This window comes from Uloborus diversus, chromosome 3, assembly GCF_026930045.1.
Source record: "Uloborus diversus isolate 005 chromosome 3, Udiv.v.3.1, whole genome shotgun sequence".
NCBI classification, from domain to species: domain Eukaryota; kingdom Metazoa; phylum Arthropoda; class Arachnida; order Araneae; family Uloboridae; genus Uloborus; species Uloborus diversus.
Window position 1 is genome coordinate 192,980,107 of NC_072733.1, and position 27,460 is coordinate 193,007,566.

At 34.2% G+C, this 27,460-nt stretch overlaps 1 protein-coding gene across 1 annotated transcript; it reads right to left on the reverse strand.

Annotated features, from left to right (window-relative positions):
* Positions 1–156: 156 nt before the first annotated feature.
* LOC129219107 (alpha-(1,6)-fucosyltransferase-like) lies at positions 157–27,460 on the reverse strand. The gene is made up of 8 exons (XM_054853427.1): positions 27,426–27,460; positions 24,766–24,880; positions 17,445–17,700; positions 15,257–15,446; positions 10,680–10,849; positions 3,137–3,258; positions 391–639; positions 157–168 (listed from the first exon to the last, which is right to left on the reverse strand). Exons 1-8 carry the CDS (start codon positions 27,458–27,460, stop codon positions 157–159), a joined length of 1,149 nt encoding a protein of 382 aa, XP_054709402.1.

Here is a 27,460-nt window from a genome sequence, read left to right on the forward strand (position 1 = left end):
TAACACCAGATTACATTTTCATTTATTTTACATATGTCTTCAAAAAAAAAAGGGAAGCTTCTGATAAAATATAATAATAGATGATATTAGATATAGTTTCTAATTGCCGTAAATTTTCTAAAATATTCTGTTTAAATTACATAAAACTGTTTTCACTCAGTAATAAGTCTGTTTTTAAGATCAATATGTTTAACTGAATACATTATCATATAGCACATTAGATGCCACCTGGAACCTAGTTTTCATTCAGGCCTTGCTGGTTCGTAGCATTTTACATTATCACTTACATAAATTGTTTTATAGTGAAAAATTATACAATTGAAACATTTCCCTGGTTTTGTAGACTGGAACGAAACCTTGATTATGATTTTTTGTATTTATTAGTTTTACAAGTCCGTTTGTAGTTTTGCCTTTAAGAGCTGCATTCACTGTGCAGTATTCATCCTTGTAGACTAAAATGTCCCCTTTTTGGAATGCCATTTCCTTCGGCGATTTTGATTTGTGGTTGTACATTGCTTTCCGAGATGCTGGCAATACCCAAGCATAATGATGTGGTATATCCAAGCTAATTATTTGGTTCGGGTTTATCACAAAGCTTTCATCAGTTGCAACTTTGAGTTCATATGCTAAACGGCAGATCTTCAGTGTCATGGCAAAAAAATATTTAATTATTTACATAGATGTTTACTTTTCAAATCACATAAACAATCAAGTATAACATAGATTGAGCACATTTCATATAATTAATTTTTAAAAGGTGAATGTTTCAATTATCACTGTGAAATTCATGTACTTTAAGGCTGTACCTAAAGATACAATTATGTTCATTTACATTATTGCATTGGACTAGATATTAAAAAATAAACTTTATCTGTTAATACTTTATAAAGAAATACCAAACTGGTTATGACATCCAAAGTCACAGTTTTACTCTTGCTATAGTTTATCAGTCTGGAACAACCATAACAGACCTGAAAGTTGTAAACCTCTCATAGATGCTTCAATTGCCTTCATACTGTTAGCTAAATTTTAATTCAGCACATCAGCAACATTTTAACCTATGCTCTGGCTCTGCAACAGTAAACTTCTTACTTACTTTGTTGTAGGTCTAAATTTTGGATAATTTACTACACTCACATAAAGATATTGGAAATGAAAAATTTTGAAACTATTAGATGTTTACTTAAATGGAATTTTTATAAGGAAAAGAAAAGCTTCTATTAATAAATGAACTACACAAATATTGTTATAATGAAAAAAGTTGTAAGAGGCAATCAAAAGAGCATATGAGATAAATTATTTTGATGCAAAAATTATTTTTTGAGAAAAGTGCCAAATTTAAAGATTTAGCTAGAAGTTGCACATACCATGTGATTTCATCATCTGCATGTGGCAGTACATTTATCTGCAAAGCATGTAAGAAGCCTTCCATTACTCTCCTAAACTCTCTAAATTTGGCAATTTTTCTAAAAAATTAGACACTTTAAGACTTTGTTTCAGTAATGGGGACACAGGGGCAAATAACTCGAACATCAAGCAATGTTCTTTCGATTTCCACTTGTTTAAAAAAAATTTATTATTATTTTTCACTCTTGTATGGGGTGCCCTGGTAAGAAGCTCAATGTTTAGTTAGGCATTATTGATCTAACTACCATCTCCATCAATCTATATTCAAGGCTGTAATTGCATAAATAACAATATTTATTTATTATTCTCCCTATTTTAATGATAACTTATAAAGACAAATTAAAATAAAACAATAACACAGAAATTGAGTGCCAAAGAATAATGCTACACTCAATCTACAGTGCACACAGTCCACATTTTGTATCTCACCCACAAATATTTTTTTTATTGTGATCCAGCATTGAGTATTGGGCAATAACATAAATGCAAGGTATTCATTACATCGTCAATGTTGCACAACTTGCAAATTGATCTTGGGACAATTTTTACTCGATACAGATGTTTTAACATACAGGCTAGTAGCAAGGTGAAATGCAGCAACTTATTTTTTTCGAGATCCATAATCTGACTACTAAAAGCCCATAATGGGAACACCCCGTCAGTTAACTTTTTGATTATTCTTTTCATAAAAAGCTTTCCTTAATGCTTTTCTGGTAAAATTTTTTACTATGATTTTCTCAGTTTGAAATGGAATAGGGATGTCAGTTTATTTGAAGATTGTTGGTCTTTTTTTCTCCTAAGAAATCTGCACCTTCATTACCATGAAGGTTGCAGTGGGTTAGTAGTTATTGCAGTTGATTTATTTATTTTACTTTCCAATTTAGGAAGTAAAACTAGACATTATTTAAAATAAAGCAGAAATGTCAAAATTTTCAAAACAAAATTATTTGTTTTACTTTGTCTATCTGTTTACGAAGCATTATTTAGCACAAGCAATAACTTTTAGTTTATGTATTCATTGTTTAGATATTAGTAAATCAATTGTTTTACTTAAATAAAATTATTACTAAGTGTTTGTGATACCTCAAAATACTTCGGGGTAGGTAACGTAAGTCTAATTCATGTCTAAGTGTTTCTTTAGAAAAAGTTATTCTGTACAATATTTTTCAAAATCTTAAGAAAAACATAAGATAAGTTGTAAGACTTGCATCAGTTTCCACTTATACGCTTCAATATTCTCAAAACCAGCCCTAACAAAATTGTGTACTTTTTTTTTTTCATTTTTTACTACCGCTAAAAGTTCCATGACTTTTAGTTGTCTTTTTCTTTTTACTCTCCCCTCCCACTTATGAGCGCCAATCGCCGCTACTGGTGGATGGGAATGAAAGCTAAAATGTTCTGGCTTAAAATTATTTTAAATAAAATTCCTTAAGTACTTGTAGATCTTGAGCTATTCTTTTGAACTTGTCACCTGCCTTGAATGCAAATTTAAGTTATATTTTGGTCCTTTGATATTAAAAAAAAAACACACATACACAACTTATTTTATCTCAACAGCATGAGTGGATTTATGGAAGTCATTGCCCCCCCCCCCCCCACACACACACAGTCAGTTTGGGATGACTTCTGCGCCTGAACCAGCCTTTTTATATTACTTCCTGATACCTTAAAAATCAAAATATGGTATAAAAATTTTAGTGAGACTTATAAAAAAAATATGAATGCTTACCCCTGAAGATAGTGTGCAGACAATGAAATCAGATTTTGATAAAGCTAAAATATCTATGACAAGACTCCAAAGAGAAGAGTTGCTGTATCTCGTTTCCAGTTTTGATGCTACTTCAGCACTGCCTGGGTAATAAAGGCATTGATAGTTTGAAAACCTAGAAAAATCAAGTTTGCATTAGAGCCATTAAAATCGCCTGAATAACAAAAACTATGAAACCTTGAATCTCAGCCGGTGGTGATGAAAATCTGTAAGGGGAATGCTGTTAACCAAAAAGTTTACTAAATTACATTGATGCATGTTAGAATTTAATTGTGAAAAGTTTGTGTAAAACCATATAATCCTACATGAAACAGAAGTATTGCTTACTAGTTAATTAAATTCTGAACTGGTATTGGAAAAAACTACAAAAAGCTAGCAGACGTTGCTGTAAAGTCCTTCTGGGATCTCACTCATAGGCGCTCTGCCAGGAGGTCATTGTGACTGGTGGCGGAAGACTAACAGACCCCGAAGACTTCCTATTTTTCCAACATTTTCCTACTTTTTAGAGCTCTCTCCTTATTTTCCTATTTTTTCTTTTTTTAGTATAGCACTTCTAATTGTGCATTGATCCTTATTTTTACAATGCCACACCGATAATTTTCTGCATGCTTCAATTTTGAAAAGCAAAAGAAACATGCAGATCCTGAGCTTTTCATTGACTGACCACAGTAATTTCTGGAAGGAACGCCGTGGCGTTTGCGTGTTTAAAAGTTAAATTTTCGTAAGTGACTTTTTTGCCGTTGCGGCGTTTATGATCGACTTTTGTTTTTACCGCTCCGACTGCAGTCCTACTGTTTTAAAAAAACAATAAAGAAATAGATATTGACACATTCCGATGCAATTATGCAGGGTGGTTACAAAATAACGTGAGGTGTTTAAAGCCCTCTAGCGAGTGAAAAACTGGACGAAACATTGCCAAATTTCATGGGCGTTCACAATACAGTAGACCATGGGATTTTGATTTCTGAAATAAAAAAAAATTTGTACCAAAAATCGCCACCAGGGGAAATTTTGGCGTGGAGGATGTGTATAACTGAATATTGAAGGATTAAATGCTAACTGACAAAATATACATCAATTTTATTTACAAAATGTGATTTTTACTAACAAATGCGGTTCAATGTGACCAACATTGAGACTTTCCAGGTACTGCAAACAATGCACAATATTTTCCACATATCTGGGGGGAGGGGGGGATTAATTTCTCCAACCTTTAACGTTATTCGAGTTTTTAAAGTTGAGATATCGGGAATATGTCTTAGATACACAGCACTGTTAAGAAATCCCCATGACCAAACGTCACAAAATGAAAGATTGGGCAACCATGTTCGCCATACCGTAGAAAATGCATGACTAATAAAACTGCTATCAAAGAAATGTTGCTGCTATACACTCAGTACCTAAAGCACCAACGTGGGGGCAGTGCATCATCCTACATAAATATTATTCAAGAAAGAAATCCTTGCTGCCGCGCCAAAATTTCTTCTTGACGACTTTTGGTATTTTTCTTGTTACAAATTAAAATTTCTCGGTTTTATTGGAACTTATTTGTAAGCAACAAACATTTTAAGAAAAAGCTTGATGTGTCCTGCATTTTTTTGGCATTTTCAGAATTCGCAAGTAATACACTTAGGCAGCGCCAAAACTCTCCCTGGTGGTGACTTTTGGTACTATTTTTTAATCGTAGAAATCAAAATTCCATGATCTGCTAAGTACGCCATTGAAATTTGACAATGTTTCGTCCAATACTTCACCTGCTAGAGGGCTCTAAACATCTCATGTTATTTTATAACCACCCTGTATATTATTTTGTCGTCAATTAGAAGCTTTAATTAAAGTAAACGGTGGCTGTTTAAAAAGTGCGGGAAAAGCTGATTTTCCCATTCGCCGATTTTTGGTATAGATGATTTACAAGTGAAATGGAGCTCTATTTAAACAGAAAGGCAATGTAAGACCTTGAAAGGAACGTAAGGAAGCAAAAAATGAAAAACCTGTACACTGTACATATTTTATTGATGTTAGTACAAAATAAAAGCAACGGATAACAGAAATTCGCAAAAACGGACCACTAAAAAATTATCGCGGAAACTAACTTTTTTCATACAAAAATATTATTATTGTTCATTCTAAATTCGAAACATGATTATAAAATTTCGTTTTCTGTACTTGCAAAGAGTGTATTTGCAAAAAAAAAAAATATAAGGCAAAATGTTTCCGATTTTTGGAGAAAAATCGGAACTCAATTTAAATGCGAGATTCCGTTTTTAGTTCTTCACATTTTTAAACGTTAGGGGATAGAGCCACAAGCAAATCTGTGCTATTTTTTTTCTTCTCAATGAGTATTTTCTACCCTGATATATCATCAATATCGATGAGTTGCTCATTATTTTTATGCGCTGCGTTTATGGCAATGCGGCATTTCTGAACAGTTAATAAAAATTTTGACAGACTTACTTTTTTCGGGGTGTGGCAATTATACCGATGCGGCGTACCTACTGAAAGTTGCTGTACTCAGGGTGCCTGATCAAAGGGAGGGGGGAGAAAGAGATATATGCATGCATTTGATGCAAGGTATTCCCCCCTCACTCTCAATTTCGTGAAAAATTTCCGAATGAATATCTTTGCTGTATGGTGAGAATTGAGAGAAACTACATGCCTTCTCTTTTATGCACAGAGAAACAATAGTAACTGATCTTTGTCTTTGATAAAAATGTTATGTTTACCATATGCATGGATTTATCCTTTTTTTTTTTCTGTGACAAAAGTTTTAGAACAAGAAGGAGGTAAAAAATCATCAAACCAATAAAATAATATTCGTTTTTATTGCTTGATTAAAATTAAAACTGGCCCGTCATTTTGATCGTTCCCCTGAAATAGCTTAGCAAAGGATGTATACTGAATGCAAATTTTACCTGAAAACAACAAAAAGCGCACAAACTTGTATAATTTAACATTAATTTTCCAAAGCCAGAGAGGGGAGAAATTGACCTCACTGACCCTCATAAATGATATGCCTAAAACAAAAATTTACGTTGAATGCTAAAAGTACATAACAGAATACAAACCCTTTAGTTTACTTATTTTGTTATCCATTTGAATTATTTTATTATAAATTTTATGTGTCGTATTTAAGAACAAATTTATTTTAGTTCTGCATTTTCAGTCTTTTTTCTTTTCTTTTTTTTCAAATTCAAACATCTGCCCCTGTTTATGTAAGAATGCATGTCAGCTGCTAATTATTTTTTAATTAAAACTAATTTAATATTTACTTTGCTTTTTGTGTCATAGTTTATGACAACAGGAGCTGAAATTGTTAGTATTTTCAAATGATAAATGGATTTTCTCGAAGGAATGTTTTCCTTTTTGACAAAACAAATCGTTGATAAAAATGGTTTTTATTGCACCAAAATATGAGTTTTATTATTATTATTATTTTATTTATTTATTTATTTTATTTTTTTTTATTTTTATTTTTTTATTTATTTATTTATTTTTTTTTTTTTTTGGCGATCGCTATATTGCATTTTATTCTTCCACACGTAAAATTTTTATTACTGTATTGTCGAAAGGTGTTCCTTTGTTTGGATTTTATTTTCATATTTTTGTAATTGATATCTTTGTTTCCACCAGTTTATTTTTTATACTGATGATTGTCAGCTTGTTTCTTTTGTTTTGTTTTTGCGACTCGGTCTTTCATTAAATTCCTTTAATACTTCATATGTAATGTTAGTTTATTTTTAAGACAGTTTTAAATCAAAAATATTGTTAGTTTATTTTACATTAGAAATAAAATTTACGCTAAATATGTTTCCTCTTGACGTGTGTGTACTGTGTAGTTCCATCTCTTCTTATTTTTTCCTACTTTTTTTAATTTTTGATTTCTTATTTCCTACTTCCCCCCCCCCCAAAAAACCACTTTGGGGGTCTATACTAATGCATTACATGAGAGCGGAGGGGAGTCTAATAAAACAAAACGAAAAAGTTAAAGAACTGAGAACCATCATTTGTCTTTTTTTAAGTAATGTATATGAAAGTTAAAAGTTTTCCAAGTGTTGAAAGTCAAGTGTTTGCTTTGGGTTAGGGACGCAAAACAAGTGTTATCATAGGCGGCTGGTGCACCAAAAAAAGTGAGGGTTCAGAGCAGATGGGGGAGGGGGCTTTAAAGTTTAATTTCTTTTCTGGAAAATGGAGCTGTATTTTTGGATTTTAATTATTGATCAATGATTAAATGTTTTTTTTTTTTTTTTCAAAAATTCAGGACAGATGACCACAGTTGACTCCCTCTTTCTAATTCAAAGTTCCATTTTAACTTTTATGAAAACAATAACGTGAAAAAAATATAAAATACATACTTATTAAGTCAATCAAGTGTTTAAACAAGTGAATTCATCAATGCCGGCACTTTTTGATTGATCGATAATTTCAAATTTAGAAAAGTGGAGAGGCAAGGCGCCTTTACTATTGAAAGTGAGAAGGCCATTGCTCCCCCCCCCCCCAGGGTTACAGACTCCAACTCCGTTTTTTTTTTTTAATTTTTTTTAAATTTATTTTACTTTATTTTTTTCCATTCCCCCCCCCCCCCTTCAGGGGAAGGGAGGAAAAACCTCTAAACAAAGATCGAAATATTAATTCCTTTTTATGAAAATTTCGTATTTTGTTTTGTTCTCATTTTAGATTTTACTGTAAACCTAAGATGCATACAACGTAGGAAATTCAGTTTGAAAATCAAATTTTCCGATAGTAACGACTTTAAAAATGTGATTACATAAAAATTGGATTTTTAAGAAATTGAAAAGGATTAATTTTCGCTTCCCTTTAACATTTACCAAATAGATGTTGATCAAATCGAGTACTTTCAATTTTTGAAAGCTGTAACTTGAGAGAAAAAAAAAAGCTTTTTTGCTAATTCAACCTCCTCCTCCTCCCCCCCCCCCTGTGGGTCCGGGTGACACCCATCTGGTGGGAGACACCCCAAGTTTATTTCAGAGTTTATAAAAAATATTTAAATGTTTTAATTCTGAAAAATTTCCCCATTAAATTTAAAACTATATTTCGTGTATAAAATTTCGACGGAAATAGGGCAATGTGTTGCGAGGAGAGGTCAAGTACGCATGTACGTCTGGAGCAAATTTTACACAAAATGCAGTGGTATGCAGCTTTGGATGAATAACTTTTTCTATACCTATATTTCTTTTTCGCTCAATTTTTTATTTTAATTCAATTGGTTGCTTTCGAGTTAACCTTAATGTGAAGATTTTAAGATTAACTTCAATTATTGAGTGTTGTAACCGAGAAATCATATACTTCTTTTGTTCTATATTTTTTTAGCGAGAACCAAGCTCATAGAAATGGTCTTTAGATTTAAAAAACATTAGATATATTTTTATTTTATCGTATCTTTTGGATTCGTGCTTTCGAGCCAAACTTATTTGAATTTGTCGAACACGCTCAAAAGTTTCCACCCGAGCTACCGGCCTCGATTTGCTAAATTAATACATTCCTTTTACTTTTTTATTACTGAGATCGAAGAAAACACCATTACTATTTTTATTTGAAGGTGATTACTTGAAAATGTTAGGCAACAAAGCCGTTTGCTGACAGTTGCTATTAGTTAAAGAAAGTCAAAAACAAGCAAACTAGGGAACAGCTACAGAAGGTTTGGTCAAGCTATCTGGCTGCCATTTGCAGTTATTTTCTCATTAGTAACCCTTTATACATGTAATCTAGCCAATTAAGAGTCAGTTTTTTAAAGAAATGCTAGGAGAGTCAGGAAAAATAAAAGAAAAAAAGAAGCCTGGAGTCGGCATATTTTCTAACAACTCCGACTCTTTTACCCCAAAATCAGTCCAATTCCGATTTACAGCCATGCTCCCCCCCCCCCCCCACGAGTCGCCTGTGCTACGTTGTCCACACAAAAACGTTTAAGATAAGGATGATAATCTTTTCCTGATATATTTTATTTATTTACTCATTTATTTTCATGGAAGCACTAGAAGTGGGTGAACTTGATCAACACGAATTCTATTGGGATCCTACAAAAAACAGCACAATAGGGGAGAGTTGTACCTTCTGACGTTTGTACCTTGGCACACTGCTAATTTCTAAGAATTTATTTTTAGCAGCCATGTTCTTGTAATCTCTAATAGTAACCTTCACCACTAAATGGTGCCATAGTAAAAATCAGCATCAAATGGCTAAAATTGACGATTTTGTGAAAGAAAATTTCATGATGCCAAAGTAAACATTTTCTTCATTTTTATTTCATTTTCTATCTTTGTATTTGCAAATTTAATCAACTGAATTTTATTTTGTGATAAAAAAGAAGTACTTTAAATATTTTGCTTATGAGAAAATAATGACCATCATTTTGGTTTTTCTTAAACCTCGTGGTAATTGTACTTGGGACAGCCAAACATTTGGTACCTTAGGACACGTTCCAAGGTGCAACATATGCATGGTTCTTAATAATTAAGATATGTTTAGGAGCATGGAACAATGTTCTAATCATCTCTAGTCTTTTAAACACATTTTAATGTTAGATAATTATTCATAATTAATTACTCATGATTTAATGTTCTTCAATGATTTTTTTTTTTTTTTTTTGTTTTCTCGTGCAAAACTGGTTTAAGTATTTGGCTCTTTCCTGAATCATGAAGATTTTCCCATAATATAACAGGATGTGTCCCTAGTTACAATAGGATCCTATTGTATATGTTGGGACAGCTTGGAACTTTTACTTTAAATGGCTGGCAATATTTTATTTTCAAACTGTCTGAATTTTAAAAAATATATTGCATAGAAATATGCTGAGGTATTTTAATGTGACTTTTAGATTTTAAATTTGATTCAAATAATTGATATTAAAAATAAAATCATGAAAAGTGTTCCAAGGTACAACACTCTCCCCTACAAAATTTCAAGGGTGTAGAAATAGTGATGAGGGTTACTATTCCCCAGGATTTGATTCTTTTTAAGTTGCAACTGACAAAAAAAAAAAAAAAAAAAAACAGCGTAACCCTACTTTCACATCTTTTTAAGTTACAAAAAGAGTTGTTTTTAAAATACTTTATACATTTTTTTTCTAACAGGAATAATACTTCAAGCGAAAATTTCCCAGACAGGAGTCCCATTTGTCTGGCCCTAGGATAGCAACCAGCAAAGAAAGCCTGTTATTGGTCAACTGTTGTAGTGGAAACCTGTTGTGAGGCTAGGATTAAGAACCAACAGAATGGTGGGATTGATGTCCCGTAATTTGTAAATTTAAAGAAACACAGTACTAAAGTTAAAATCATTATTATTTCAAAGAAATTCACTCAAAACTAAAAATACATGATTAATTAGGTAAAATAAAATCAACTAACATACTAAAATATAGTTTTACATCATCTGAGCCTCTAGTGATCACGTGAAATGTAAGCAAAATAGGAAATCATGGAATTTTCAGGCCGTCTGCATCAATTTAAAAACCCACTTTTGTATAAATATAAATAGTACCTCAATTTACATTCCTGAATAACTCGAGGGTCGTCTGTTGCTATGTAAACTCTTCTTTCAACGCTTTGCTCCGATAAAAGTTCTGTGCCTTGGAAATGTTCTTCAACATGCTTCATGTACTCCACCAAATGATGTTCTATTGCTTCGGTACCAACTTTGTCAGTTCGACGCACATGAATACTAATTTTATAGAAACATCACGTAATTAAACATACATGTTATATCTGGAAAGTAATGTCAGTATGAGCAATTACATGACATTGATCCGAAGTTTAAAATGCATACAGGGTGACTCTCTTGCACAAAAGATAGGACGCAAGAATTATATATGGGTACATATGGTCGCAAACGCAAAGCTGACGTGCTGTGTCAAGTGGCCTATATGCACACAAAGCCGGAAACTGACTGATGCAAAACAAGTCACAAATTGAGTACACAAAGATTATTTTACACAGCATTTTTGTTTTTAAGAAAGTTTTAGGGTTTTTTTGAAAATTGCAGCTTGCAGCTGTACTCGGGGGGGGGGGGGGGGGTTGGAGAAGGGACACCTCTTGGCGCGGGGCCCAATATTTTTGAAACTGGGCATGAAACAATATGGAGAAGGGCCCAGAAATGTTCTTTGTGATGGGCCCCAAAACCTGGCTGTACTACATGTGTTACAATGACAAAGCACTCACTGGCAATAACGAGCCATTATGACAAACCTTCATCGATCTCTTCTCCTTTGTTGCAGTGTGTGTATTAGAGCTAATACAAGTCTTAATCTAAACAGCTTCCCTAAACCTTCCTTGAAAGCTAAAATCTTGTGTGAAGTCGGATTTTTTTGTAATAAATTTTTTACCTGTTTTGTATCCATCAGTTTCTGACTTTGTGTGCATGTAGGACGTCAGCACTGCGTTTGTTAAAATGTTGCCCAAGAGTTTAGACTCGCTCTGTATAAAAGTTTCAAAACAGACTCTTCCTTAATGTATACATTACTTCCAACGAGCTTTCCGACCATCGTTGAAGTCAGAGCAGGCATTTTTTTGAATCTTGGTCTTTATTTCTCATGCAAGCAGCACTCGATTGAGCTAAAGATTGACATTTTTTGTATGAAACGCGGTATGTTTGATGTGGGAACGTATCCCGTGATAAGGAGAACCTTTGGTAATGTTTGTTTAATGAAATGGCAAGTCTTCTGGTTTGTTACAAATAATTTTTAAACGCCGTGAAGTGATCAGCGATGAATCTCACTCTGGGTTTGGGGAGGGGGGGACTCCATCTACAACTACCACAGACGAAAATGTGTGACTGAAATTATGCACTCATAGTGTCCAGTGTCTCTTCACTATTTTTACATTTAAACGTTCCAAAAAAATACTGTTCAGGAGATAGTGTCAATTATTTGGAGGTGTGACGAAAGTACAAATGCAGTAACAATTCGCTCAGCCAATATTAAAAGGTAAAAACGATTCCCCTGCCGCCCTCCAGTCTTGACGTAACTCCCCTCAACTTAATCTTATTTCCTACTTGAAAACTAACATGGAAACTCATTTTAAGATATTTGACAAAGTCTTAGACTTACACTAAATCTTTAAAGGAAATTCCGGAAAAATCTAACTCAATACCCCGAAATCTCGCTGGAAGCACAATATACAGGTCCCGAAGAGTTCCTATTTTTCCTAGTTTTTCCTACTTTTTAGAGCTCTCTCCTTATTTTCCTACTTTTTCCTTTTTTTTCCTACGTTTTCTTTCTTTAGTATAGCACTTCTAATTGTGCATTGATTCTTATTTTTACAATGCCGCACCGATAATTTTCTGCATGTTTTGGTTTTGAAAAGTAAAAGGAACAAACGGATCCTTAGCTTTTCATTGAATGACTACAGTAATTTCTGGAAGGAACGCCGCGGCGTTTGTGTGTTTTAAAGTTAAATTTTCGTAAGTGACTTTTTTTTGCCGTTGCGGCGTTTATGATCGACTTTTCTTTTTATCGCCCTGACTTCAGTCTTACATCAGGATGTGCCAGTAACTAAAAAAAAATTGATACTGGCACATTCTGATGCAATCATATATTATTTACTCATCAATTAGAAGCGTAAAATAAACGGCCGACTGTTCAAAAAATGCGGGAAAAACCGAATTTCCTATTCGCCAATTTTTTATATGATTACAAGTGAAATGGATCTCAATTTAAACAAAAAGGCGATGTAAAACCTTAAAAGAAACATAAGGAAGCAAAAAATGAAAAACTTGTACACTATACATATTTTATACAACATAAAAACGACAGATAACAGAAATTCGCAAAAACTGACTACTTCAAAAATAATCGCGGAAACTTTTTTCGTACATAAGTATGATTATTGTTCATTCTAAATCGTAAACATGATTATAAAATTTATAAAATTTCATTTTCTTTCCTTGCAAAGAGTGTATTTGCAAAAAAAACGTAGCAAAACCTGGATGGGCAAAACGTTGCCGATTTTTGGAGAAAAATCGGAAATCAATTTAAATGCAATATTTTGTTTTTATTTCTTCATATTTTTAAAAGTTGGGGGATAGAGCTACTAACTAATATGTATTTTTTTTCTTTTTAATGGGTATTTTCTACTCTGATATATCATCAACATCGAGGAGTTGCACATCACTTTTATGTGCTGTGTTTATGGCAATGCGACATTTCTGAGCATTTGAAATTTTTTTAGCAGACTCTTACTCTTTTCGGGGTGCGGCAATTATACCGATGCGGCGTATCTACTGTAAGTTATTTTACTTAGTGCGCCTGATAAAAGGGAGGGGGGAGAAAGAGATATATGCAGGCATTTGATGTCAGGTGCTCCCCCCTCACTCTCAATTTCGAGAACACTTTCCGAATGAATATTTTTGTTGTATGGTGAGGATTGAGATAAACTACATGCCTTCCCTTTTTAGCACAGAGAAACGTTAGTAACTGATCTTTGTCTTTGATAAAAATGTTATGTTTACCATGCATGGATGTTTGCTTTTATTTTCGTGACAAAAATTTTGGAACAAGAAGGAGGTAAAAATCATCAAACCATTAAAACAATATTCGTTTTTATTGCTTGATTAAAATTAGAACTGACTCATCACTTTGATCCCCCCCCCCCCCGGAGGTGGCTAGCGAAGGATGTATACTAAATGCAAATTTTATCTGCAAATAAACAAAAACCGCACAAGTATTAATTTTCTAAAGCCAGGGAGGGGAAAAATTGACCCCCATAAATGACGTGCCTGAAACAAAAATGTATGTTGAATGCTAAAAATACATAACATAGTACAAACTATTTAGTTGACTTATTTCGTTATTTATTTAGTTTAATTATTTTATTATAAATTTTATGTCCCATATTAAAGAACACATTTTATTTTAGTTCTGCATTTTCAGTCGTTTTCCTTTTTTTTGAGCAATTACGATTGCTTATTGCTTTCACTTGACTGTTTTTGGCGTCCTATCATTTTATTTTCCCACCACCACCCTCGCCGCACCATCACCGTCGACCGGCTCCTCACGATGCTGCTCCTATAGCGAAAGCCGTCTCCAGGTTGCATCCATGTCCTACACACACGCGCATACATACACAACTACACATACACACACAAACACATACACACAACTACCCACACATTCATGCCTGCACACAGACACAAACATATGCCTACACACATACACATACCCCCCCCCCCCCCACACACAGACACAAACCCACATGCCTACACACACATACACATACCCCCTACACACAAACACACATGCCTACACGCATACACATACCCCTACACACAAACACACATACCCCCACACACAAACACACTTGTGATTGCGAAAAGTATAATTTGAATTCAAGGTGTCAAAATTCAAATTATTTTTTTTTTTTTTTTTCAAATTCAAATATCTGCCTCTGTTTATGCAAGAATGCATGTCAGCTGCTGATTATTTTAACTAAAACTAATTTAATATTTGCTTTGCTTTTGTATCATAGTTTATGATAACAGGAGCTGAAAGTGATAGTATTTTTGGATGATAAGTGGATGCTCTCGAAGGAATGTTTTCGTTCTGACAAAACAAATCTTTAACAAAAATGGTTTTATTGAACCAAAATAGGAGTTTTATTATTATTATTATTATTATTATTATTTTTTGCGATTGCTATATTGCATTTTATTCTTTCACATTTAAAAATTTTATTACTGTATTGGTGAAAGGCGTTTCTTTGTTTAGATTTTATTTTCATATTTTTGTAATTAATATCTTTGTTTCCACCAGTTTATTTTTCATCCTAATGATTGTCAGTCATCTTAACGTGTGTGTAGTCCTATATCTTCCTATTGTTTCCTACTTTTTTAAGTGATTTTTTTCCTACTTTTTCTACTTTTTTAATTTTTGATTCCTTATTTCCTACTTTTCCCCCTGAAAAAACCACTTCGGGGTCTGAATATATCAACTCAATATGAATCCATTTTTAAACCCTTTAATGTATTGTAACTAATGGATCAATAAATCTCTTTAAATCGACTTGCTGACATTACTTTTCGGACATACCATGGATTAGCAATAAGATTTTGTTTCTTAAATTAATATAAACTTACCCAAGTACGCCTTTTGTAAAGTTTAAATCTTGAAAAACACGGTTGAGTGCATTATTAAGTTGATGGTTAGGTCGCATTAGATACTTGAGAAATTGTCCATACCACCAAGCTAGAGGATTTTCATGAAGTCGAAGGATTCTGGGACCCAAATCTTTTGGAAGTGTGCGCAACAGCCACCTTGCGCGGTTGTCTAGAAGAGAGCTCTAATCAGCCTAATTACTGCAATGACAAAGGGCTTTTACTTGCAGACTATCTACAAGACACTCTAAACTCCCAAACTTCAGTGTCAAACAATTCAAAACCAAACATTTTTAATAGTTTTAACATCGGAACCAAAGAAAAAAGGGTATTTATATTTCATACTTTTACAAACAACCAGTTATTTATAATATTATTCAACCAAAGTAAAATTCATAATAGGGGAGGGGGTCACGTTCAAAAATTAGTAAAAGCTTTGACATGGAAAGTATTCATTTGAACAGTTATTTGTTTGTGGAACAATTAGTGCTCTTGTTCTCTTTAAGTATGCCAGATTTCGCCGTCCTGATTCTAGCAGCAACTGGGTTCGAGACCCAAGTAAGTTACTGTTGCTAAAAATGTATTTATACTTGAAGAAGATATTCTACTGGAATTGTCATGCGATATGTCTTTGTATAACTACAATACAGCAAGATTGAAACCCTCAACCTTTTAGTTATTTCTCAGATCTTATTCCCAGCACTTGAAAAATCTCTCCAACATTCGATTTCGTTTACGGAGTATATTTATGAGAAGAAGCTTTGTTAGTAGTTAAACATGAAATTAAAGTAGCAAATTCAGTGTAGATCAAGTCTATCAGAATAAAAATTTCCAACTTTGAGTAAGACGTGCAGTTCTGGTTTAAGAAAAACAGCTGCACTCATCTCATTTAGTAAAATTTAGTATATTTTGATTAATAGTTCACCAAGAAATGTTTGTATGGGTTTTAACGTATATTACAAATTGTTAATTTGTAATTCTTTCAACACTTTTTGTTTATCTAATGTTCATTTATATTAACGCGGAAAAACATTCACTAAAGTGACCAGCGATACATTCAAGGGCGTATCCGTCATTTGGGTCAACTTTCCCTTTTTAATGAGTTCTTAAAGAAATTTACTCTCTCAAAATTAAACACAAAATTACTAGATCCAGGCCCGTCCTTTCCAAATTTTCCGGCTGGGGGGGGGGGGGCAGAGAGTTTGTGTTCAATACATTTTATAAAGAAAAAACAATAAAATACGTACAAATGCCTACTTATGTTATGTTTCTAAAATCCAGGGTGGGTCAATTAATCCCTTCCCTTTGATTGTCCAAATGACAATTCTGACTAAAGCTAGTGTCAGATCAAGGGGGGAGCAAGTCGGAACCCTTGCCAAGGCCGGCAATTGCTAGAGGGGGTGGCGAATTCACTCTATTTCCGTTTTTCTTGTTTAAATTCATTATAAAAAGTTGAAGTGAGATGTGTTGGTACAACAGTTTCAAGCCTTGGCTCAGAAAAATTGTAGATCCGGCACTGAATTAAGTCAAAATCATCATCGTTTTGAAACTAGGGTACACTTTCGTTTTTGAGTATGCAATGAATTCTTCAAAACTGTATTACTGCTCAACGAAGGTAAATCGAAAATTGAAGAAAAGATTTGAATATAGAATCATATCAGAATAAAGGAGAAATTTCTTCCTCCAGAATGAAGTCAAAATACTTTAAGCGAAAAGCTAGTTAATTTTGAAGGAATAGAATCAAAACATTTCTGCTCTTGGAAAATCGTACAAACAAATGTAAAAATGTAGTCTCTAAATACTTCTCAACGTTATTCAGCCTGTCTGTTTCCGAAAAAAAATAAGGGTGAATAAAGTTAAACATAAAGAAACGCGTACATTTTTGCTCTAAAAAAGCTTGACTGTTAAAGCTTTTGAATTCTTTCTTGAGACTAAGAAGTAAAAATGAAAGTTGCACTCTCTTTAAAAAAATAATAAATAATATTTTAATTCTCATGTATTAAATTTAGAAATAACTATTCGTTATATACTTCAATGTATTGCTAAATTGAAGTATAATTGTAAGTTTCTAATTCAAAGATATCCAATTTCTTTTTTAGTACATACTTGATATCAACTTTGTAGGAATATTTTTTGTTTTATAAGATAAAATATTAGAATTCAAACTTACTGTTATCTCCAGGCCATTGAGAATTCTTATCTGGCGCTGTGATGTTCTCATCTGAACAAGTGTCACTCAAGGGCTGAAATAAGGTAGTCCATCCCCCTGGGGCGTAGTGCCAATGAGCAGTTATTAAAACTAATCGACGTTGCTCTTTATAAGCTTTCACAAAGCACCACAAGACGTCGTGAACGCCAGAAGCAAAGCCATAAGGATTAGTTAGATTGCAAATAAGGACTGGAGCTTTACTACAATCTTTAGGATTCTAAAATTTATATTTAAACAGTGTGTTACAAAGAGTATTGTATTACAATAATATGTATCAAGATTTAAAAAAAAAACGATGGTTGCTTACTTTTAATGAGACGAGGGTAGACCGACCAGTGAATGAAAGTTTTGTAATTAATTTTAGAAAATGAGGTATAAAAACCTTTTTTTTTTTTTTTTTTTTTTTTTTTGAAGAATCTGCAGCGGTAACTTCCTTCTTTACAATTCTAAAAAGGAAAGTACCAAAAAATGTTGTGTTTGTTCACTGGCTGGGGATGTACATTTGCTGGATTAGTGCACTTTTTCATTTAAATTCCCAAAACCTGAAGCAGGATCATAAAAGTGCTCTCTGTTTTTTCTTGGAATAGTTACACATATCAATAAAAATATTTTTAACGTCATGTACCAAACATAACAATTTTGAAAGATGTTACTAGCCACCAGGGCTATTAAATTAGTCTGGATTAAATTGATTTGCCTAGATTAGGTTGGTGTACACCCTCTTCGGTGGTGTACTTCGAGACTTTCTTTTGCAGCCTGCGGCGCACAGTGGTTGATTTGTTGAATCTATCTGGACAAAAATCAAAATTGCACCATCGTCATTTTTCAACAGCCTAACGTTTCATTAGAAACTTAAATACCTATAAAGCAATGAACCATATCTAATTTGGACGGGAAGCTCCTGGAGTTTTGCCTATAAAGGATTGAATTTTTCATTTCGCAATAGTACATTTTATGATCTTCCACATGGAAGATAGTTGATTGGTGCTAAATTTTGTCTGCAGCATTTCAAAATATTTAAGTTTCTATGTTGTCATTGTGTTGTTCAAGGTTATTATTATTTATCAGTTTCATTTATTAATAGCAATTTTAAATGCATTTTTTCCCAAGTGAAAATAACTTTGCATCATTTCATCAAAAGTTATTAGAGCAGCAAAAAAATTCTCCAAGAGCCTCACCCTTCTAAGTTATACTTTTATGTAATGGGTATATCTAAAGGTAGTGGTGAAAAATTTTATTGCCGGATCTATTCGGCCATACGAGTATTTTCAGTTTTTGTGAACTGTAGTTGTTCAATCTCAATAAAGATGATCATGTTTGATTTCTTTTTAAACGCGGGCTACTTTGGCCCACATTTTGGAACGTTTCTCATTTGTTCTTAATCATTTTGTAAGTATTAATATATAATTCCAAGCTGTGGAATCCTTTTTACTTAATTAGAGTCATCTTAGTTTCATTTTTGAACACGGGTCACTTTGTTTCAAAGTATTATTACTTTTTTAAATTGTTTTTTTATTTGGGCCAATGTTACCCTTACGTTTGTGTTGCTTTGGCCCAAAGTGGTTTTCCCTATTTAAAATCATTGTAGAACTAACTAGAGCCAAAGAAAAACGTGTATTCACAAGAAACTCTATTTATATGAAAGATAAATATATTTTACAAGAAGTTTGAGCGTCACACATATTTGTTTTAAGGAAAATTAAAAAAAATTAAAAATGTGTTCATACCTGATGGTTATTGACTCAGACATTACCGACGGAGAACAGTCATCTTTTCATCAGTTTTGGAGGTAAAATAATTTTATTAACATAACATTCGTAAAACAAAAGGATCTTAAATTTTCGGTCACTTTCAAAACTTTTTGATGCGTTCCATGCTCTCAATATTAGCTCCATCTCTGCCATGAACAGCTTTCATTGGAAACCTGAGCTCATTCCATTCTACAATGAAGAAATTCCGTAAACTTTCCAACAAATTTAACAAAATTTGTAAGAAGTAGAGGCAACTGGGTCAAAGTTTTCTAAACCTCCTACAACATTTAGTTCCTCTTCATCTTCCATAACAAAAGCCATGTAACTGAGTCCTGATGATTTTAGTCGGTAATTGTTCTTTTAATCCGTTGCTGAGAATTCCTAGGTTTTTCTTGTGTTTTTCCTGTTTAGAGTATTACTTTTAGCTTTTCTTTTATTTTCCAAATCTCTCTGACGGATTTTTTCAAGTTGTTATGCTGGGCCAAAGTAGGTCGTAATTTTTAGGTTAGGAGATATGTTGTCCTTGTAAAATGTTTACATAAAAGTCCTAACAGAAATGAGATGTACAACTATGATACTACGTAATGTAGTGAATAGTCTTCATAAATAGGTACTTAAGAAACTCTTAGCCTATATAGAACTGCTTCTACATGTGAAAGTCTGAGAGGTTATAAAGACACATGTCATCACAAGAAACACAAAACCAGTAGTGTTGCTCCTTGTGGAGAGCTGTCAAACTGTTTGGTATATATTACTAAGTTCTTGAGGCTGCTCTCTAACGGATTTTGTCAAAATTTGTTTGAAAATTGCTTCCTGAAGGTTTACAGAGAACGTTGTATCTTTTTCTCAATTTGGGCGGGCCAAAGGAGCCCGCGTTTGCGGTATGTCTTTTTTACTATAGTCTGCTATTGATTATCGTCTGCTGTTTATTTGCAGACCTCGTTTTATGTTTTCTTACCCTTGGCAACGATGTTGTCACTTTTATAGTGTTCTAAACTTTTTGGAATGCACTGCAGATGGTAGTAATAACATTCGTCTCTGCATGTGTTAGTGAAACAAATCTACACTCCTGTTTGAAAATTGCAACATCATAAGGGAAGCATCATATTTGAATGAAATTTAATACACAGTTGAGTGGTAATGGTACAAATAAATGATTACATTTTCAAACCAAACAAATTATAAAAAGAGATAGAAATTAGTATTTATGTGGCCACCACGCGCCGCAATAAGAGCTGCTACAAGACTCGGCATGGAGTGAAACAAAGTTTGAATATCTGCCTGCAGAAGAGTATTCCATATTGTTTGTATGCGCAACCAAAGTGCGTCTGTCGAAGCAACAGGACGAGGATCACGAGCGAGACGCCGCCCAACGAAATTCCACACATATTCAATCGGTGACATGTCTGGGGAATATGCAGGCCAAGGAAGAAGCTGTACCTGCTGAGAATCAAGGTAGGATTTGACAGTCCTGGCGACATGTGGACGGGAATTATCCTGCTGGAATACAGCCCATGGCAATCCTTGCAGGAAAGGAATAGCTTGGGACTGTAAAACTTCGTTTATGTACCGGTACTGTTCAAATTGCCCACAATTCGTATCAATTTTGATCGTCCATGATATGCTATGGCACCCCAAACCATAACTCCGGGTGTTCGTCCACTGTGGCATTCGATAATGCACTCCAAAATGTGCCGTTCACCGGCATAGCGCCTGACACGAATTCGGCCATCATGGTGCCACAAATTGAAGCGGGATCGACCTGCTGCTAATAAGCACGCCAGCTCCTATGCACATTGGCCCATTGTAGCCGCAGGCGGCGATGGTTTTGCGTGAGAGGAATCCTGTATAAAGGAATCCTTGCGCGCAGCCCACGCTGCAGCAGACGTCTCCGAATTGATGAAGCACACAATGAAACACTTGTAGCTCTTCACCACTGTGTTTCCAATTGTCTAGAAGAAGCTGTGCGGTCCGTCAGCGCCATACGCACCAGGTGTCTGTCATCACGAGCTGACGTCACATTTCGGGGTCCACTCCCGGATTTCCGAGCTGTTCGACCCTCGTCCGTCCACTGCTTTCAAACACGCATGATTGTGCTGCTGTTACGCTGCACACGAGCGGCTTCTGCACAATAAGACAATCCAGCTTCACGAAGGCCGACGATTCTGCCCCGTTCAAACTCCGAAATTTGCTCAAATTTCGCTTTCTTTCGTCGAAGAGGCATAGTAAAGATCCAGTTAACGTTTACCCTAGCATATAACCACCGATAATCATACACGCCTCGCTACAGCCGTCTATTTATATTCGGTTCGATCCGCCGTTCAGAGGGCGCTGCTCAGCATACGCATGCCCTACCGGTCTGCAATTCTAATCATTTGCATATCATCCCCTACTTTACATTTCCTGCAATTTTCAGCTCTCTCGCGTAAGTCCTTCGTGGTGTTGCAATTTTCACAAACAGGAGTGTATTTTCTTATAGTTAATACATTGGAATGTTATGCTGAATACATAGTTTCATTAAAGAAGCAAACTCTTTTTGATGTTTGGCGTCTGTGTATACAATTTTCTGACTGAAATTTTAAACGTGCATGACAGTACGTATGATATTAAGCTAAATATTGTAAATACTGTAACTAATTTCTGTGTACATGTAAAAGATAAATTGAAACTGTGGTTATTAGTATGAAAAACTTCTCTTTGGTTAAAAAGTGATATTATGTTTGATGAAACAGTTGTTAAAGAAACTGTCACATAAGACTTCTAGGATCTTCAAAAATACAGCAAAGTTTTGCAGGTCGTTGTCAACCTACAATACCTTTCGAAAATTCAAGCATTAAAACTAATTTGCATCTGTTTTTCAAGATAGTAGTTCAGAGCAATTAGTATTTACCGCTCAAACTACTCTCGCAGGAATACGAGGTGCTGCAGAACTCGTACAACAAGTAAATGTGTCATTAAAAAGATCTACTAGAACCAAAAGCGATTTAAAGGTACCTACCGGAACAAATAAAGTAGTGAGATTAACGTCAGTAAATTAAAACTCGCAAATTAGCTAAAAAAACAGAATGCAAATATATATCCATGTTATGAAAAAATATTAGAATCAAAGAAAAAATGCTGTCCTGATAATATAAATAAAACACGTTTCTGCTGAAATCAAAATTCAATCGCTTGTAAATCATTCAATATTTAGGCTTTTTCATAGTGAATACGAACAATGCGAGGAAGTTTTGGCGTCAGATACTTCTTCCAGAAATTTATTCTTAAATGGTTATGTGACGGAGAGTCCGGTCAACGCACTTGAGATTTTATTATCGAAAGAATCTACGTCGCTACTGAAAAACAATCAAAATATAGACTACAGTTCCTCAGACTAGTTCTGATGAAAACGAAGATTTTAGTGACTGACGCTATTATTTTATGTTTACTGTCAATATAAGAACCGTATTAAAACTTGTAGTCAAGTGCCCATACTTGGGAAAGTATCCCAACTTGGGACATTTTGCCGAAGAGGGTTGATACACCTGTCAGTATTTCACCAATAAGAAACAAATGGTGTTGCAGAATAAATGAATGATTCTTTTGAAGCTATGACAGATAAACTTTTATGTTTTAGTATTTTGGATTAGTTTAATGATTCTGAAAATTTCAAAAAAATATGCGATTTTTAAATATGGAAATAACTTTGCTTACCAACGCTAACTGAGCAGCATTAGTTTGAATTTATTTCACATTTCATCTCTTCTATGTACCTGTGTCTTATTCGGATAATTCGTTTCTACTTAACTAATTCAGTTTAACTAGTTTATTCATAAATTTGAAAAATTGTAAATACGCTCCAAACTTGGGGCACTGTTCCAAGTTAGGGTACTTAGGCATAAAAAGTGTCTATAAGAAATGTTGTCGAAATAAAGTGTATAATTGTATTAAGAAAAAGGTATAAATACAAAATATTTTAAAATGATGACCATTCTGATGACAATAAATATCTTACAGTACCAGGACAGAAAAGTTGTCATTGTTAAAAAAAATGAATTTATTGATTAGCAAAAGAGGTTTTGCAAAAATATTACATACATGTATGTTAGTTCTACTATGAAAATGAGTCTTGAAGTATAGATGAGACTAATTTATTTGTTGTGATGTTGTGAATTTCACGTATTATGAAGGAATGAAAACGAATGTGAAAAGATTTGAAATGAGGAACATGGAGAGCTAAAAATCAGCTGCATTATTACATTCAAAAAAATTAAGATGGTTAGGGAGACATTCAATATTTCCAGGGGCAAGTATACATTCTGAAATCTTTGAGCGTTATTATTTCTATTTAGTTATTTTTTTTTTCTTTATTGAGTTGTAAAATAAATGACAGTTGGTGTCCCAAACGATTATCTATTGCTTTTTATTTTTAAAGGAACATATCTACACATCTATACCTTGTACTATCCTTCGCTCAAATGGAAAACATATGATTAATGTGCTACTAAAGGTAAAAGTTCAAAACTGTCCCAAGTATTGGCACTTGACTGTACCTCGGTTTGAGAAACCAAAGTATTTTGTCCAGCTAGATTTCTGAAATTGACCTCTGTGCGGCGGTACTTTAACTAATCAGCAGTACATTAATCCCCCCCCCCCCTCTCACTGTGCCGCCATAGATGCACGCCAGCAACGTGCCGTATTTTCCGAGCTAGGGAATAGTCTTTAAGGATTGGCGTTTTAGCTAATATATCTGCTAATTAAAGTCGTACAAAAGTGAGACTGGGCGTGTGAGGTTCTCCGAAAAATAGCTCAGCTCACTTTTATTGTCGAGGAGATGAGGTTACAGAACAGACAGAAGCGCACAGATTTTAATAGGAGAGATGAAGTAAATGTTCATTCACTAGTCAGACTAAACTATAAACTAATTGAAAAATAATTAAGATTGCGCTTCGCATATAATTGTATCAAAACATTATTTATTTATCATTTATTTATTTATTTTGAAAAAGGAATTTTTTTACACCATTTTTTAGGAAATTGTTCCAAAGAGATAATTATTGAGATCAATTTTTGAATTCTTGTTATATCTTTCTACTTTATCATTTTTAAGATTAATAATCAATAGAAGCATTAGCAGCAATTGAAAAAAGTGAATCAGGTTAAAGAGTTGTTAGTTACACGATCTTAGGTTTTCTTGCGCAGATCTTGGAAATTTTATTTGCCCGATCTTGGGTGTTGCAAAAATTTCAAATGGCAGCCCTGCCTCTTCGGTCACATTTTGATCCAGAAGCTGCAGTTGTGCATGATATGTACTCTGTTATAATTGCTCTGCCATGCTTTCTAATTTGAAATTGGTTTAGTTTCAATCGAAATTAAACATACTTTCCTTTCCTTATCCTAAAAGTTTTGCCTGGTTTCGTACTTCCTTATCCTAATAGTTTTAACAGGTTCCATATTCAAAAAGAAAAGGTATGTCTCCAAAGGTACCACAACTAATCTCAGATGCGTGCTCTACAGTTTGTGACTCATTGAGTAATTTTCCAAAGCCTTACCTGCAACTTCGCTATTCTTGAATGGACAATATCGTTCAAATTTTTAGCTTCATTTTTTCTCCATTCGTTCCATCCATCCGCACGTGCTAGTTTGAACAATTCAATATCGATTACCCTGAAAAAATCCAATGGAAGTCGAGGTTGATTTCCAGTTGAATTTAGCGGTCACGGCGAAGCTTTAAAGGAAGATTACTTCTTTCTTCAAAATTGTAATTCTTTCGTTTTTTCCCACTGTTCTGTTTGTCATTTTTTTACTATATAAAGCTTAAATCTTTTAATTGTTGAAGGCTGTTTTAATGGTCGCGGGTATTCAACCTTTTACATTTTGGGCAGGCCCGGATCTGCGTACCTGCAGACCCCGCAGTGCGAAAGGGCCCACGTCCTTAAGGGACCCACACTGTTAAAAATTTTCTGGAAAATTTACGGTAATTGTTACTGGCATCCATGTTGCCAGTAACTATTACCGTAAAAATCAAATGTTACTGTAAAATTTTACGGTTTCCTCGGTAGGCCACAGCAACCAATTGGCGCTGGGATCGCTTATTTCTCCGGTATAAATTACCGTAAATATCAGCGATGCGTTAAGTCCGCCATTTTACATTAACAATTACCAGAAAATCTTCCTGAATTTTTAACAGTGCAACAGCCCAAGAAATTAAAAAAAAAAGTTTAAAGTAAAACTAGCACTAAAACTTATTTTGGTGCAAATATACGTTGCTGGCCTCTGAGGAGGGGACCCTACATATTTTGTTTCAGGGGGGGGGGGCAAATTTATAGATCCATGCCTGATTTTGGGGAACTAGGGGAATCCTTTGAGCTTACCGTTTTCTGAATCTATTGATCAAAGAGTAGAAAACAAAAAGCTCTATCTAAGCTTTATCCTCAATTCAAATTTACAAAATAATCATTGCACTTTTATTTTATCACAATACAAGCATGTTAATAAGATAATGAATAGTAAGGTTTTTTGGTTTCTAAACATATTCTATGTATAATAAGCAAAAGCAACTTTCATGCAATATACCAACAGCCCGGTTATGACATCCAGAGACTGCAGTTTCGTCCTTGTTGTGGACTCATCAGTCTGGAATAGTCAAGAACTGACCTGGAGGTAGGTGTCATCTTCTCCAGACAGGGCCAACAAACTGATATCAAAAGCAAATTTAGAGGCAGATGTCATCTCATTGAAGTTGCGAGTGCCAATAAACTGGTAGCTAAAGTAAGTTTAGTAAAGTGAATTGAACCGCACCATTGCTGCGGACTCTCACTGGTGTGCTAAATTTATTTTAGCTACTAGTTTGTTGGCGGCACTTTCAGCTTTAGTAAGATGACATCTGCCTCCAGCTTGGTTATTGACTGTTCTAGACTGATGAGTCCACAATAAGGTCGAAACTGCAGTGTCTGGACGTCATAACTGGACTCTAGGTTTATTGCATGTAGTTCTGCCTTAGCTCTGGTTCAATGGCGGTAACTTACTGCTTAAAAGTTACCTTATTTAAAACAATAACAAAACCTTTAAAATTGGCATTTGTTTTATGACATGGCTGTGAAAATTTTGTATTGCAAAGTATTTTTACGTCTTGAATAGTTGTTGAAATCTGCAACCTAATGCGTTCTTCAACATCCATCTGATTCTGTATTTTGTTTTTGTCGTAGTATAAAAAGAAATATTTTTCGCATTTTACATACATAGGTTGAAGAAAAAAAAAGCTTCTACTAACCAGGGAACCCTACAAATAGCGTTATAATGAAAAAAGCAATCGAAAGAGCATATTAAAATTTTTTAAGCAAACATTATTTACCCTTGTCATTGAGATATAAGGTCTTCAAGTCTGACAAAATTTTACGAAAAGCGCCAAGTTTAAAGACTTCTCAAGAAGTTAACGTACAGTTTATTTCATCATCTGCATGGGCAAGAGGCAAGACATCCATCTGCAAAGCGTGTTTGTGTAAAATATGTCCTCATTACTCACCGAAATTCGCAAAAATTCGCGATCTTTTTCTAAAAAAAGGCAGACTTGAAGACCTTTTACAGGGACCCAATGGGAGGTCACGGACGAGGTCATTGCTGACCTTCCAAAAATTTCCTCATTCAGCAAATCTTGTCTTACGATTCGGCAAAATTATCTGCAGAATTTGGAGTTCTATTTCGCAAAATAGTCATCTTAGACAAAATGTGGAGTCCCATTCTGTAAAATTATCATCATTCGGCGAAATTTGGAGCTCCATTCGGCAAAATTAGGTGTTCCATTCGGGAAATTGAGAATTTCCGCCCTCCCAAACATTTAAGTTCGGGGAGCCCCTGACCTCATAATTCGGTAAAGGGGACACGAAGGCAAGCAATTTCTGTTCTTTCGTTTGCTACTTATTTTAATTTTGTTCATTATTACACTATCGTGTGCTTCCTTTTTTAGGATAGAACGGTAAGACAACGAAATTCTGAGGAGAACTAGATTTAGCTTTGGTTGTGTAGCGATTGATTACTTTACGAAAGGTAACCGTTGTTCGTATTTTAACTAGTACGGTTAGTCCGTTACATCGTCAAGAAGTGTAATGCAAACTGAAACTTCGGATAAATTGTAAAATACAACTAATTTTATTGGATTGCAACGGTCTTTGTTTTTCATCTCAATCGAAAAGTCATGAGCAGGAAAACTTACCCATTGAACTGCAAGATTTGTTTATCTGCAGCCAT